At 41.4% G+C, this 14412-nt stretch overlaps 1 protein-coding gene across 16 annotated transcripts in view; it reads right to left on the reverse strand.

The window, feature by feature from the left end:
* The window catches only part of tanc2b (tetratricopeptide repeat, ankyrin repeat and coiled-coil containing 2b), a 167293-nt gene that overhangs the window by 14773 nt on the left and 138108 nt on the right, over nucleotides 1-14412 (reverse strand). For 8 of the 16 annotated variants that reach the window (XM_079658089.1, XM_079658076.1, XM_079658085.1 and 5 more), the window contains 12 exons: nucleotides 10836-10874; nucleotides 9555-9836; nucleotides 9028-9152; nucleotides 7195-7426; nucleotides 6360-6529; nucleotides 5326-5619; nucleotides 4289-4456; nucleotides 3206-3366; nucleotides 2165-2273; nucleotides 1932-2054; nucleotides 1140-1376; nucleotides 699-893 (listed from right to left, as the gene is read on the reverse strand). In XM_079658089.1, coding sequence (XP_079514215.1) covers nucleotides 699-893; nucleotides 1140-1376; nucleotides 1932-2054; nucleotides 2165-2273; nucleotides 3206-3366; nucleotides 4289-4456; nucleotides 5326-5619; nucleotides 6360-6529; nucleotides 7195-7426; nucleotides 9028-9152; nucleotides 9555-9836; nucleotides 10836-10874 — 2135 coding nt within the window. The remainder of the gene's footprint in view (nucleotides 1-698; nucleotides 894-1139; nucleotides 1377-1931; nucleotides 2055-2164; nucleotides 2274-3205; nucleotides 3367-4288; nucleotides 4457-5325; nucleotides 5620-6359; nucleotides 6530-7194; nucleotides 7427-9027; nucleotides 9153-9554; nucleotides 9837-10835; nucleotides 10875-14412) is intronic. The other 8 variants (XM_079658084.1, XM_079658091.1, XM_079658090.1 and 5 more) reach the window with 3 other exon arrangements.

Genomic DNA, 14412 nt, shown 5'->3' on the forward strand with positions numbered 1-14412 from the left:
TTTTTCCTTCACATATTCAAATTCCCTGGTGAGCAAAGAAGCAAAGGGCTGCATTACATTTTTAAAGTGCGTTCTCTCCAAACCTGCTTCAAAACTACTTCACTATGCGATTCGTCTCTAGTCCTGACACTCTGAACATTTAGTCACAAGTGTGTTTTAAAAATAAATTGTAGTAAAACGTGTATTACAAGGAAACGCAATCCCACACATCTCTGCAATGTTTGAATGCATGTTTATACAGACTAGTAAAAGCTGTTGGAGGGGATGATGAGAGCAGTCTGTGGAGCAGGAGTGGTTTGTTTACTTTCAGCACACGCACTCATCATCATCAACATTTTAGTGCCGTCTGGTTCTTCTTACATCCCATTTTTAGTCCTGTGAACAGGACTCTGGTGGCTGTTCTGATATGGAAAACTGCAGCATACTGCATAGTTAGCTATAATGAGAAATGATACGTTTTGCCTGAATTTATAGCATTATTGAATATATTTCCATGACAACCTGTAATTGTGGTGCATAAAGCAACCGAATATCTTAAAAATAAATTAATCTGGCTTTTAAATGTATTTTTTTCCTCTGTGGAATCAAAACCAAGTACCATCTAGAAATTAAAGACAGAATATTGTTGATATTTGTGTTGGAGTCAAAGACACTAAAGGAAACGGAAATAAAACCATGACACTCCCTCCGTGCTGTACCTCTGTGTATCCCATGCTGGCTGCAGCGATGAGGGCTTGCTGGACGGCGTGGCTCTTGGTGAAGGTCGCCTGTTGTTGTGTTTGTGGCGGCCCCATGCTCCAGTCGCACTGGATGAGGTACTTCACCACCTCCATGTGGCCCCTCAGGGCTGCATGAACCAGAGCGCACTGCCCGTTTTTGTCCAGGTGGTCCACCTGTTAACAAACACAGAGCTATTTAGGAAAACAGATTGCATGGAAGATTGGAAAATGAGCTATAATTTAAAGCCCTTTCCCACATGCACTGCAGCCCTGGAAAAATGTAGATTAACCCAGAGATCTCTATAAGATGCAAATGATCGGACAGGATATCGAATTCACATTGTCTGGAGTTCAAATGAGAAAACGGCTATTGAATCATAGGCTTAATCACACACTGAGAAAATCAATCTCTCCACACACCTTGGCTCTCTTGCGGCAGAGCGCGGTCACGATGGCCATGTGTCCCCCAGCGGCGGCGTAGCCCAGAGGCATGAGGCCGCTTTCAGACGGAGCGTCGACCGAGGCGCCGTACTCCAGCAGCAGACCCACCATGTCCATGTAGCCCAGGTGGGAGTGGACACACAGCACAGGGGCGTTGTTCAGCACCTCCGTACGGTAGTTCACATTGCCCCCCCCCATCATCAGCAGCCGGCTCACCTGGATGGGAAAAAAAGAAAAGATTACGGTAAATACAAATTAAACAAAACAGGGATTCAAATATTGAAAATCTCACGATTAGTCAGTTAACAGAAAAGAAAACTCCACCAATTCTGATAATCAATTCATTGTTAAAGTCATTTTTTCACTAAAATGGCAGAATATTTGGTTTTTGCATTCACAAAATTCCAGCTTTACTCTATTGACATCACTTAAATCACTTCTCAAACCTTTCTTTTCACGTGATTTTATTTATATTTCATTACTTTCTGTTTGTTTTACTCTCTGTATGTGCTCTGTTACTGTTTCACTTTTCATTTCAGTCTCTTTCTGTATTAAATGTCCCCTTTTTTTTTATGTGAAAGGACTTTGTAACTCTGTATGAAAGGAGCTATATATATAAAGTTTATTTAATTATTTCGTTGTTGCAGCCATGGTACAAGAACAGGAAGTTCTTGGTAAAGCAGATTTGAAGAAGCAGTCTTGATCTGCTACCCAGAACATGTTTAAATATTCTCTAAGTATGTATTTTTTCTGCCATGTCAGCGCCTGTACCTTGATGTTAGGAGTGTAGAGGTTTCTCAGAGAAGAGAGCGCAGCAGAGAGACCCTCCGTGCTGTAGGAGACCCACAGGCCCTGCAAGATGGATGAGGAAACTCCCACTTTCTTGCTGAGACCCTTGAAGAGAGAAAGTGTAAATATTCATTACTTTTGCAGCTGCACCACAGCTGTGCGGGGGCTTGTGTGTGAGTGTGTGTAGATGTGTGTGCAGACAAATAATGGTATACCTTGAAGATATGTGCTTTGAGGATGTGATGGCCCAGCTCAATAGTCTGCTGTCGGTTCAGCTTGGTCTCCTGCCGAGAGAACCAGAAGGCCAGTAGGGTGTGACCGCTCCTGCAGAGAGGACACACAGAACCTTCAGTGCTGACTCATCAGGTCATTACATCACCTGCACAGCTGGTGCAGTCCGATTTCATTATAAAACAGGAATACAATGTTCCTGCACCTCCTTTCTGAGATAAACAGTGGACCTGTGGCTAACACGGAGATTTGTATTCATGCACGAGTGACTGGGCGACACAGTAATGGCCTTTAAAGCACATTTCAGCATGTTACACAAGAAACAGCAGCAAGTGGTTGTCAGGAAACTGATTATATTATTTCATATTTCTGGTAAAAGACTGATGAGTAGTTACAGGGTGTGGTAGCGTGTAGCTTAAATCATTTTATTACCAAATCAATTAGAGGTGCAGTGATGAGTTGATTTGCGTAAAGTTAATTGATCATTATAATTGATTCAATCTTAAAGGAATTGTTCATGTAAAAAATATAAAAAAATGCTGTTTCCATCATTGCTCTGGATATAAGACTTTGGATCGACATTTTGCCTTATATTCTGACATTTTATAAACCGAACATTTAATATAGAAAACAATCGTCACATTATAAGTTGCAGCCCTAAGATACATATACTTTAAAATCAAACCATTCTCCATCTTGGAAACAGCTGAGATGTGTTGATTCTATCACATAGTGCACATTTTGCAGCAGTATATAAACATCATATCTACAACCAATGATTCAATCCATGATTTGTATTCACCTCCTATTAGAAAACCTGCAAGATGTGGGGATTGCAAATGTTCACCCTGCAAAAACCTTGTTTCCTGACTTGATGATAAATCAACAGAAATATTGTTTTCTGGGTCACTCCATTTGTTCCATCCCACCCTGATCCCATCCTGTTTTCAGGCGGTAACATTTAAGACCTCTTTCTATTAATTCAGTATGATCACTTGGAGCCCCGCCCTCCTGCCGGTCCTCACCTCGGATCGCAGAGGAACTTTGTCTTTTCTCCTTCTTCTCTCCAGATGAGCCACTCCCTGAAGGACGGGTGAACAAACATCCTGGTGCCGTCCCTCCTCTTCACCAGGAACACTGACAGGTTGTCTACACGCTGCATGAAGTCTTCCCAGTCCAGCGTGCCCTGCAGATACACACACAGATACACACGCATTGTTTACATATGGTAAGAGTGCTCAGGCACTGATGTTTGTAAGAGTGGAACAAACACTATAGACTGCTTTTGGAAGTTCCATTTCTTTAATAAAAAATGTAATATTGGGTAGATATATTCAACAATTTCCCTTGGGTTAAGACATTTTTATTTTATTTGTCTTACCTTATATTTAGACGTTTATGAATGCAGAATGAATACAAAACAATAATGAGATACATAGGTGTTGCTCAGTTCATAAAACTGAAGACCACCATTGCCTAACTCACAAAAAAAATAAAAAAAATAAAAAAGCTTCTCTCTTTCTTTATAATGTTAAAGCCTCTGAATGGCTTAATAGTCAAATAAGCAAAAATCAACAAGTTATAATAATAAATAAGGATATATAATATATGTATTTCATAATTCTAATCAAAGATGATCAGCCTCATCAGAATATATGGTTTGGCCAGAACAATGACAATTACAATTTTGAGTAGAATATTGCTAAATCTTGATTTTGAAGTCACCCTTTTTTCCAGCTAAACCGCGCCCACTTCAGAGAGAAACATAAAGAAACGTAATGCAAAATATCCAAAACGCATATGCCTTCTGGATTTGGAAGGAACTAGTGAGTTTATGTCGGACCCCATCACTCATCGTGAAAGCTGCTTGGAAAAAAAATGTTTTCAGGGCCTTAAAGATAAACTGGCTTTCTGAAATATATTCAATAACGTGCTAAGACATATTCAATTACTCATTCATTTCAGCTCAGTAAAACCGAGGATATGCTTCAGCAGACTATAATACTGGAACACAGAGGCTGTTTTATAATACATCACTTTCATTGAAGACCTTTAGATGTATACAAAGTTCTCCTCGTCTGAATTCTTGTATATTTTAGGGTGGTTACCTGCAGCGAGCCAGCGTTGATGGCCTGATAAATCTGCTCATCGGTGAGCGGGTGCAGCGAGGCCACGGCCACATTGAGCAGAGGAAGTGCCCTTTCAAACGATGACTGTGTTGGGAAGCGCATGTTGCACTGCAGCAGGTAAACCTCCGCCAGGTTGACTGGAACCACCTGAGGAGGAAGAGGAAGGGAAGGAAAGGGAATATGAAGCGGAATGATCCTCTTCCTGTGGAGCAGCTCCTCTGGAAATAAATAATGCATCATGTTTGTTCAGCGCGTCTTCAGCTATTCTACGTTGTCTTCCGCAGAGGGGGAGAGAGTAATATTATACTTTGTCATATTTTATGGAGTGTGGGAGCACTTCTGAATACATGAAATGAAATGAACCTGGGGCTGTGAGATAGAATATTTCATTAGGAAATGCTCGCTAAAACATAATTCAGCAAAAAGGTGCTGGATTCCAACTGTCAGAAATACTTTAAAAAACAATATCCGCAAAAAGCATGCCAGCGTTGAGGTAAATAAAAAATGCCATTACAGTGTTGACTTTGCAAATTATGAGCAGAGATATTTAAAATAACCCCAAAAACCCCCCTCCTTTCTTCCATTTTGCATCTGATTCAGTGTGTTATGCAGTGGGATACACTTTCAGTCCTGTTGTTTGTGAGCTTATAATCTCATTATTTGTTACTTTTTTACATATTGGCACCAGTAAAAGTCTGCCAAATGATTCATTAGCAGTTCCTGTTTACAGTGTATCCATTCATTTGGAGACATATACAATTGGATGATTTGGATACTGGAAAAAACATAAAAACATCATGATTCTCAGGCAACTTCTGGAGTTTAAAGACGCACCTGTCATTTTGAAATAGATGTATTGAGTGTTAATGGACAACGCTGAAAATAACAATGTGTATCATGTCTGTGTGTTCAGATTTGAGTGAGTTATGACTCCCTAAATAATATGATTTCTAACTCCTTTTAACCCTCCCATCATCCATAGTCTGTGGTGAAGACACTGACAACCTTCTCCTTACCTTATAGCTGGAACTTTTGAGAACAAGGTAGCCCTTCTCGATGAGGTCAAAGGTGAGCTTAAGGTACAGGAAGGAGCCCTGGCTCAGAGCCTTGAGGTGGGCGCTGAGCTTGCCGAAGGTGGTGTTGTCCATCTTGCCGTTGAGCGAGATGTTGTTCTGGATCTCGGGGCTGCTGTGGATGCGGTGCAGGATGTAGCCCTGCAGGTCCTGGTCTATGGCGTCGTTCTCCTCCAGGCCGTCCAGAGAGATGCGGTGGAACGGCAGCGCGTTGGTAATCTCCTGAACAGGCAGTAACTTAGTGATAAAGGTGCAGAAACATCTTGATAAATTGTCTGCACACATAAAGAGGCCCTATACAGTATTATGCTTTTGGTTAAAATGTTAAAACCCCTAAGTTCATTCCAGTCCTACACACTCCCCCCCCTCCTCGAAACGCCTCGATTGGACACATTTGTTTACTTCCGCGACCTAGTGACATCAGTTTATAACACTCGCGCTTCTATTGGCTAGCTCTCCAACACATTGTATGCGATAGGCTAAGGGGCGGGACTTATCCAACCACCAATCAAAAAAGAGCCGGCCAGCTAACAGACTGGGCTCTGGTTTCAGACAGAGGGTTAAAAGAGGTGCTGCAGCACAGACAGCATGAGAAAAATAAAGAGCCTTTTTTAACATTAAGGCATTTTAACATGTCACAGTAGAGACACTACATACAATTATGAAACCTGAACATTAGCATAAAATAACTAGTTAACAAACAGAAAGTATAAAATGCTAGGAAAAACAGCTCTCCATCAGTTTTCCTCATAAATGAAAGGTAAGGTTAATATTATTTTTCACATCCTCTGCATAACAGAGGTAAAACAGAAGGGTCAGAGATAAAGAGTTGTCAGTGTCCTGTAGTTGATACAAAAATAACAGGACATTTATTTCACGCCCCTTTGCTGAATTTAAAAATGAAACCTTTTCAAGGAACTTCAATATGAAACTGCAGATACAAACAGTGGGAAACATTTCTGAAAAATGTCCTTTACCTGTAGCGTGGTTCTGACTGTGACCACCAGTTTTAGCCAGGGAGGGAACTTGTTGATGGTTTTGGAGAGAAAGGACACGATGGTGTCTCCGTAGTCCGGCTTGTGAAACTCTGCCTCATTCAGACCGTCTATGAGGATGATGAGGTCCTCTTCAGAGTTGATCTTCCTCTCTGAAAAAGAGCAGTCAGCATTAAAAAGAGATAGCACATTTATAAAGATATAGAGACAGACTTGTAATGAAACACCCATCAGCCTGAAGGATATTCATATTTGACATGGAAACAAAACATCTTAACAACATTTCCTTGATGTTTCCAGAGCTTTGAAGCTCATTTTGGTTAAATAAGTTAGCTTCAGTACTTTGATCTTTATTATATTGAGCACATTGTGTAAAAGAAGCCTCTAGCATCAAGCACCAAGGATTCAAGTCAAATCATACATTGAATGCTGAGGTCTGAAGAGGCATTCATTACAATTTGCCCAAAGCAATATGTTTGATTACAAGTCAAGTTTATGCATTGAACAAGAGAAAATAAATTAAGGTTTATTAGCAACTGAACAAAAAGACCAAATTATTTTTGGTTAACCAAATGAATAAGGATTAAATATGGGGCTTACTGAATATGACTTCATATAATAAGTAAACCCAGAATATATATACAATGTGGTCATTTTATGCCTTCAAGCTCAGCAAGAAGGTACTTTCGTTCAAAAATCAGCTCATAGAATAAAGTAAACGGCATATATTGAACACTTATGCTTGACAGACTTATCAACTATAGAAATCTTCATCAACCATAAACAAAACAACCATTGACTAATCAATGTGTCTCACCTTTGTAAAGTGTATCCAGGGGCTCTAGCACCCCCCTCCTGAAGGAGGCCAGGGGGTCCTGGACGCAGGAGCGCAGGCTGAGGATGCTCTGTAGGTGCGGCTCCCTCAGCATCTGCTCCCTGTAGGCCACGAGGTGCGGCGAGCGGCACAGCAGAGCCGCCACGTTGTGCACGAACTCCGGCACCAAGCAGGTGTAGGCGTTATCTGCCTGGCAGTAGTGGTACGCCACCACCTGGGGGCGACAGAGAGTTGGGACAAGATGCAGCCTAGGTCACTAAGAGAAATATAAAAGGTGAACTCTGGAAATCCAACCTCTGGGTATTGCACATCTGAGATCAGTGCCAGGGAGCATGGGAGTCCGATTACACCATTTTAAGAAATAACATTTCTTCCACAGCTCCGTCAGAGCAGAGACAGTTTTCTATTAAAGCTACAACTCATTTGGGATTGAGTCAACTTCGTGGTGGATGATTGCAGTATAATGAAACAAAATACTTGTGGTTTCACTGTACGGTTTTAGATATTAATAATTCATCGCTTCCGGCTGCCAAGAGAGACTGATTCAGGAGGAGTTCGCTGGTGTGTTCTCATGTGTTACATGACTGTGTTAAATTGTCATATTTCACAGTCATGTACTTAAAACACGTTCATGATTAATGAATGGACAGATGAATAACAAGTATTTGCACGGACATGCAGTGGTTTTCTGTCAACACAACAATGGAAGCAGGAGTGACTGAGAGCTACTCGGGACTAAAGGGTCACAAAAATATTCAGAGACGGGGGCAGCGATGAGAGGGCGGTGAGACTAATCAAAATGGAATGTACATTTTTGGTCACAATAGGAGAAAGGGATTTTAACAAAAAAAGGGTGAAAAAGGGAGCTAGCCTAATTATTAATGCACAAGTTAACAAGATATAATAGCCTGGCTGGGAAATGGCTTTCTGCAGGTATAAATATTTCATAAGGCTCCCTGGCAAAGTTGTTTTTTCTTTTTTAAACACATCTGCATAATGCATCAGGCTGGGATCGGGGAGGCAGATGGCTAAGCAGCAGGGGAGGGGGACAGTGGTGCGACAGCAGACAGGAAGAAGTGCGGGAAACGGAGAGGGTTTCACACATCATACAGGTTTAGGAGGCAGGCAGGTGAAAACAAGTTAAATACTCCAGAAATATTGTTTTAAAGTCAAGATTCTACAGTAAAAAGAGCGCTGTGTGAGTCCATGATAGCTTGAAGGTGGCATACAAAGTGTCAGTGCTTATATTTTGTATAAAAGCTACTCGTTGGCTTTTCTGCCACATCTGCTGTCACTAATTGAAAGATTAAGACATTAAAAGGAGCCTTTTAAGATGCCGTTTTTAAATTACACACAGACTGAGGCCTAATATTTCACGCTGAACCACAATAACAATGGAAAGTACTATTATAATACATATGTCCATTTTAGCGATGTGGAGATATTTCCTCTAAATAATCATGTATGCAGTTCTAGTCTTGACAATTCTGTTTTTTCCTTTTTATACAGGTATGAAAAGAAAAGGGGAACTGGAGGTGTGGGAAGATAGAAATGTTCGTAAGTGACTCGGGCTCACACAGATATAGGGCCATAAATTAGGAGCTGGAAATGTCATATTCAAATCATTACAAGCAGACTTATTTTCATTCAGAGCAAATGAATGAGTAATACATCATCTGCATTTGTAAAAGAAGCCAATGGGTGTAGAAGAAGTATGTATGTATAAAGACAAACATTGTTTTGGAAGTCTTAGGCTTCTTTAGTCTGTAAATAAGGCCAAGATGTAAAATTCACGGTCACAGGTGTATGTGTTACCTGTGACGCCAGCCTCCTCATGCCTTCTTCCTGACGTCGCCTCATCTCGGGGGTCCCGGGACAGCTGCCTCCTCCCAGGGTGCCGTGCGTGGGCTGAGGCTGGGTGAGAGGGAGCCCCTCTCCATCTGGACACAGCACAACACACTCAGGGACGACTCTAACACGTGGCACAGTCAGGCCATCTTTTCACACTGGAGTCTCAAAACAAATGCTGGAGTCGGATTATGCAGCATTTTAAAAATACTATCATTTAAAGATGGAGTTTAGGAAAGACCCTTCATCAAATTGCCATCTTCACTGATCATTAAAAACACTAGAGAAGGGAATAAAGGCCAGGCAGGAAAGGGAAAGACATATATTTATATCAATAATCTCAGTATCAATAACATATGCTCTCACGCTATGGTTTTCCTGCTATGGTTTTCCTGCTATGGTTTGCCTGCTATGGTTTGCCTGTTATGGTTTGCCTTAAAACCCTTCCAAAAAACAAACTTGGAAATCGTATCTCCCAAAAAATGGAAGCTTACGTTTGGGTGAGTTCTGAGGGCTGTCTGAGGCTATCTGTCTCATGCGGGTGCCGTGGCAGCTGAGTGCCACCAGGCGAGAGATGATGGCGGTCTTGCCGAAGCCGATGTTGCCCACGACCGCCACGCCGCGGTTGGTGTTGGCGTTGGGGCTGTTGAGGTGCGCGTCGATCTCCTGGAACAGCCACTCCCGGCCTGTGAAGACCGAGTCCATGGTGATGCTGGGCACCTCGAACAGCAACGGTTTGAGGGCGATGTCTTGAGGCCGATACGGTGCAAAACGCACTGAACGGTCAGGAAAACAGGATTACAGTTATAAAAACACATTTATGTACTTAATCTCCCCAGCTGCAGTATTGCATCTGGAGATTGAATTAGAAAAAGTCCCTATACCAACATGCTAATAATACTCATATATGATTAACACAATATATAAACACGTAAACAGCCACATATTAGCATACACAAGTAACAAGTCCCAGTATTGGGAGTATTTCTCAAATACAATAAATATTTGTTGGATGCTAATTGTTTCATGAATAAATGTAATTATAGGTTAAAATCTAAACGAAAAACAATATTTATGTAGTAAAACATTAAAGAACGACATCACTGAAAAAATGTTATAACCTACAGGAAAGTGCTGATTCTTTGATTGAATATATACAAATTAGAAAATGATTAAAAGTTATATTAATGTGCTTTGGGATTCTGTGGATAAATACGCTAGGTTGGTTAAATGAGAGGATGTTCGGGAGATACAAAGTATTCAGTATAATCTTTTATTATAAAAAAGTATAAAATAATATTTTAACAATCCAGAATTGTTTTGCTTTTAGTGCAACAAGTCCAGGGAGCAACTACTTTAAGTGCCAATCTAGAACTTTGATTTTCCTCACTAGGGGGAGTTATTAAACGGAAGTCCTCCAGAGGTTGGGCCTCCTTTCAATAGCACATATGGACCATTAAGGACTAATGGGGGTAAAATGAATCTGGTACTAACTTGTCAAGTAGTGTGGAAAATGCATTGGACAATTTAGTGTGCTGTTCCTGGGTGTCACCTCCTGGGTCTAGTGTTATAAATCTGATTTAAGCTTGGAGACTAGACTTATCGTCTCATTTTCTATCTGGTGTGTCATTCATATAAATGTGTTATAACTCAGCATCTGGCCATTACGCCTGATTGGGGAATTTGTACGTGAATAATCAAAACACTTTCCTGGCAAGAGCTCGTAATGCAAGCTTACCGGCAACAGTGAGCAAATTAAAATTAAAGTAACTTACGTGACTGGGATTGCCAGGCATGGGTGTTATTAGCGGAAGCTGAGACGAACAGCAAGCCAAAGACAGAGACAGAAACACAGGAAGTGGAAGAGGTGATGAGGGAGGAGAGGGAGAAAGAGAGAGAGACAGTGAGCAATGGGAACAGGGCAGCAGTTTATCAAAGCACAAGGTTAGCTGTAGCTCAATGAAACACCCTAAAAAAAAGCAGCATCAACACATCATGATGTCAGGAACATGGGCAACCGCCAGACCGGGGTTGATTACTAATTGAAATCCTTTGAATTACGTGGAGAGGTATAGTTGGGGAAGGATCACACTTTTGGGAGAATCTAATTGGTTCCATTGCGCCGGACAAGATCAATCAATCCCCATAAAAATAATTGAATCCAGGACTAGCAGTAATTTGACCTCGCGGTGAGGGACTCCCACCTCAACTCAGCAGACCACTGTTTGTGAATTACAGGCTGCTACGTCTTCACATAAAGAAATCAAACAGTACAAGAGACATTTTGGAAAATGAAATAAAAAATGGATTTGCACCTTTTGCTTCCTTATGTTTCCTGCATTTGATCAGGGTGCTGCTGGTTGGATGTGCCAGTGCATCATTTTTTTTTCCACTAGCAAAAGCCTACTGAGAGTCCAAGCTGTAGGAATTATATATCAGACTTGTCAGATAAGATGTTTGGAGCTTGTCGATTTGTTTGTGTTTCAGCATATATTTCTATAATAAAGGTTGCAGGTACAGTAATACAAAATACATCAGAGGGCAAGGGTGTATTTCCCCTGTAAATGAGTCCAATTTGCATTTTGTTTACACAACATAATGAGCTGAAATTATATTGTAATCTTCCTCGAGACACGTTCATAAGTGCTGTTGCAAGCATGACTTTTTTTTTTCTCCCAGGAATGCTAATTGTAACCGCAGCGTGAGAAAGAAATGTGCTGATCATGCTGAAGATATTCTTACTTATGCAATCAGCAGAAAAATGTACACAGATATACCTGGAAGTGGATGTAAAGCTATCCTCGCTTTATACTGAAAGGACGGCTAGCACCACACACACACACACACACACACACACACACACACACACACACACACACACACACACACACACACACACACACACACACACACACACACACACACACACACACACACACACACACACACACACACACACACACACACACACACACACACACACACACACACACACACACACACACACACACACACACACAGATTCTCTAAGAGGCAAATAGCACTACTCTATTCAGTCTATAATTCACACACTGATGTAATATTATTCCAGTTGGGTGTCACGCCATGAAGGAATGGACCTGATGCAACACTGGTGATGGGCAGTGCAAAAACTACCCACTGCCGCCATTAAAAACAATATAGGCCTGCAGGAGTGAGAGGCTAACATCTTGTTTTAAGTGCTGCTAATCCAATTATCGTGGGGGTGAATGAATGCCCGTAAAGCTATTCCGTCCAGGTGGATTTACTAAACGCACCCTCGTACTATCGGGCGCCATCCTCCAAATGGCAGAAACCATTCAACATTAACACGCTCAAGTCGTGCCGCCACCGCTGCTCCACTGTGTCAGGTATTCTGGAAAAAATGGCAGCCATGTTGTGAACGGGGGCTGAGGGAGTTAAAAAGTGTGTGTGAGGGATGGATGGCAGTGGCTCATAATCCTGCTCATAACACTTCCCCCCTCCTCAGGCGAAGTTAAGCGAGGTATCACTCCACTACAGCAAACCCTCCACGGCCAGACGGAGCGAGAGTTTCAGACGTTTTAATTATTCACCAGGTGAGGATGACTCACAGTGGCTGAGCAGCGCTACGAAGGAGGGAGAAGAGGAGGAGAAGCAGAGGAGGAGAGGAAGAGATGGGAGGAAGAGAGGAAGCGATGGGAGGAGAGGTGTAAATGATCCGTCTGCTTGTTGTTACTGGTCCGGGGAGTGTGGTTCTATCGTGTCAGGTGACTCTTCTTATGGCGCGCGTGGGAGTTAGTGGATGTGTGAGTTTGCTGTCTGGTTTATGTCTGCCTATAGTTAAAATTCCAGTCATTTCTCCTCTAGCAGCGGACGGCAAGAGGAGACAGGATCTTACATCATTTCTCAACAAAAAAAAAATCTTATGTAATTTGAACAAAAGGCTTAGAGCAGCACCATAAATCTGGAAGCGCCTATACATGATGGATTTCTTCAGAGTGCTCTAATCTTCCTTATGGAAGCAAACTGTCACATATTGTTTCCTTGCTGGCAGAATATTTACTGACTTACTTAGGCTTCTAAGACAAGCGCAAAGGAAGCATGTCAATATGTTATATAAGAAGGACACCTTAATATAACCTCAAAACATTGATTTGAGATTGCTCAACATAAACATTTGTTATCAGCTTAAAGGCAAGAGGTTAATGCAGAGTTGTAGAACAGTAAGAATAAGTGAATCTCCAGAGGTTAGAATATCATCTGAAAGGCTTCAGTTGTTGTGTTGCAAACATGTTCTTGCACTGTCATCACATAGTTATCAGCAATAGGGGCTCCCTTTAATCTGTGTTTGCTATAGATAAACTGTACTTACTCTGTATTTCAAATGAATGTTGACATGCAGCTGTCTTATTTTCTACGGATGTTCATTCAGACAATTATTAAAAATGTTTCCAAAGAACGTTACTCAGACCATTTGTTTTGGAGTATTTTCAGCTGTGGATTAACACTTATTTGGTGCTTTAGTCAATATTTACTGCAGCAGGATGTTGTATGTGCGACTGACTAGGAATAAACCAAATTCCTATATCATATATAACCAAGCTTTGCATAGACACAGACACTTTTAGTTAGCGCCATAAATTCACTTTTGGCATTTTCACTGGATTTTTTGACAATAAGAAAAATATCTCCAACTTTATCCTTTAAATATCTAATCAATTACAGCGCTACCGAGAATTTCCAACACTTATTATTTAAGTTGCTTCGCCTGTCAGTGATTATTTATGAGAGTAATAAAACCCACTGCAGTTGAACATATTTGTATCATCCAAAATCTGCAACCATCAGCTCACACAAGGCCTGTTTTGTGTATGAAAGCAGAGAAAGAGAGATGAAGAGCGGGAGAAGGTGAAGATAAACGAGGGAGAGAGTGTGTGTGCAGCGAACAGTTATGTGAGAGTTTGCGGTGAATAGATAAGGTGGGTGGTAAATCTTAGAGGTAGGCAGGCAGGAGCACAAGAAGGTCCGTAACAGTCTGACTCACTCTGCTCAAAACAGCAGCACAGCTCGGGCCCCCGATGGCCGGCATCAAAAGAAGCTTCGACAAAAACGAACTGGTAGAAAGATACATATGTCGGCTGGTTAGCACCTGACTTACACAAAACCAGCAGTCTACTTCTCCTCTAGTTCATCTGAAACTCTGCATCCAGCATCTCAATCAAAACAACCAGCAGGTCTATTTCTGTGATGCACAACAGGTTTAAATAACTGCTTCCTGTGGCTTTATGTGCTCAATAATATAATAAATACAGGCAGTAAAGGCTACTGCGTCTGTACCGAACACTTTAAAGA

Source organism: Notothenia rossii (assembly GCF_949606895.1).
Source record: "Notothenia rossii genome assembly, chromosome: 11".
Taxonomy (NCBI): domain Eukaryota; kingdom Metazoa; phylum Chordata; class Actinopteri; order Perciformes; family Nototheniidae; genus Notothenia; species Notothenia rossii.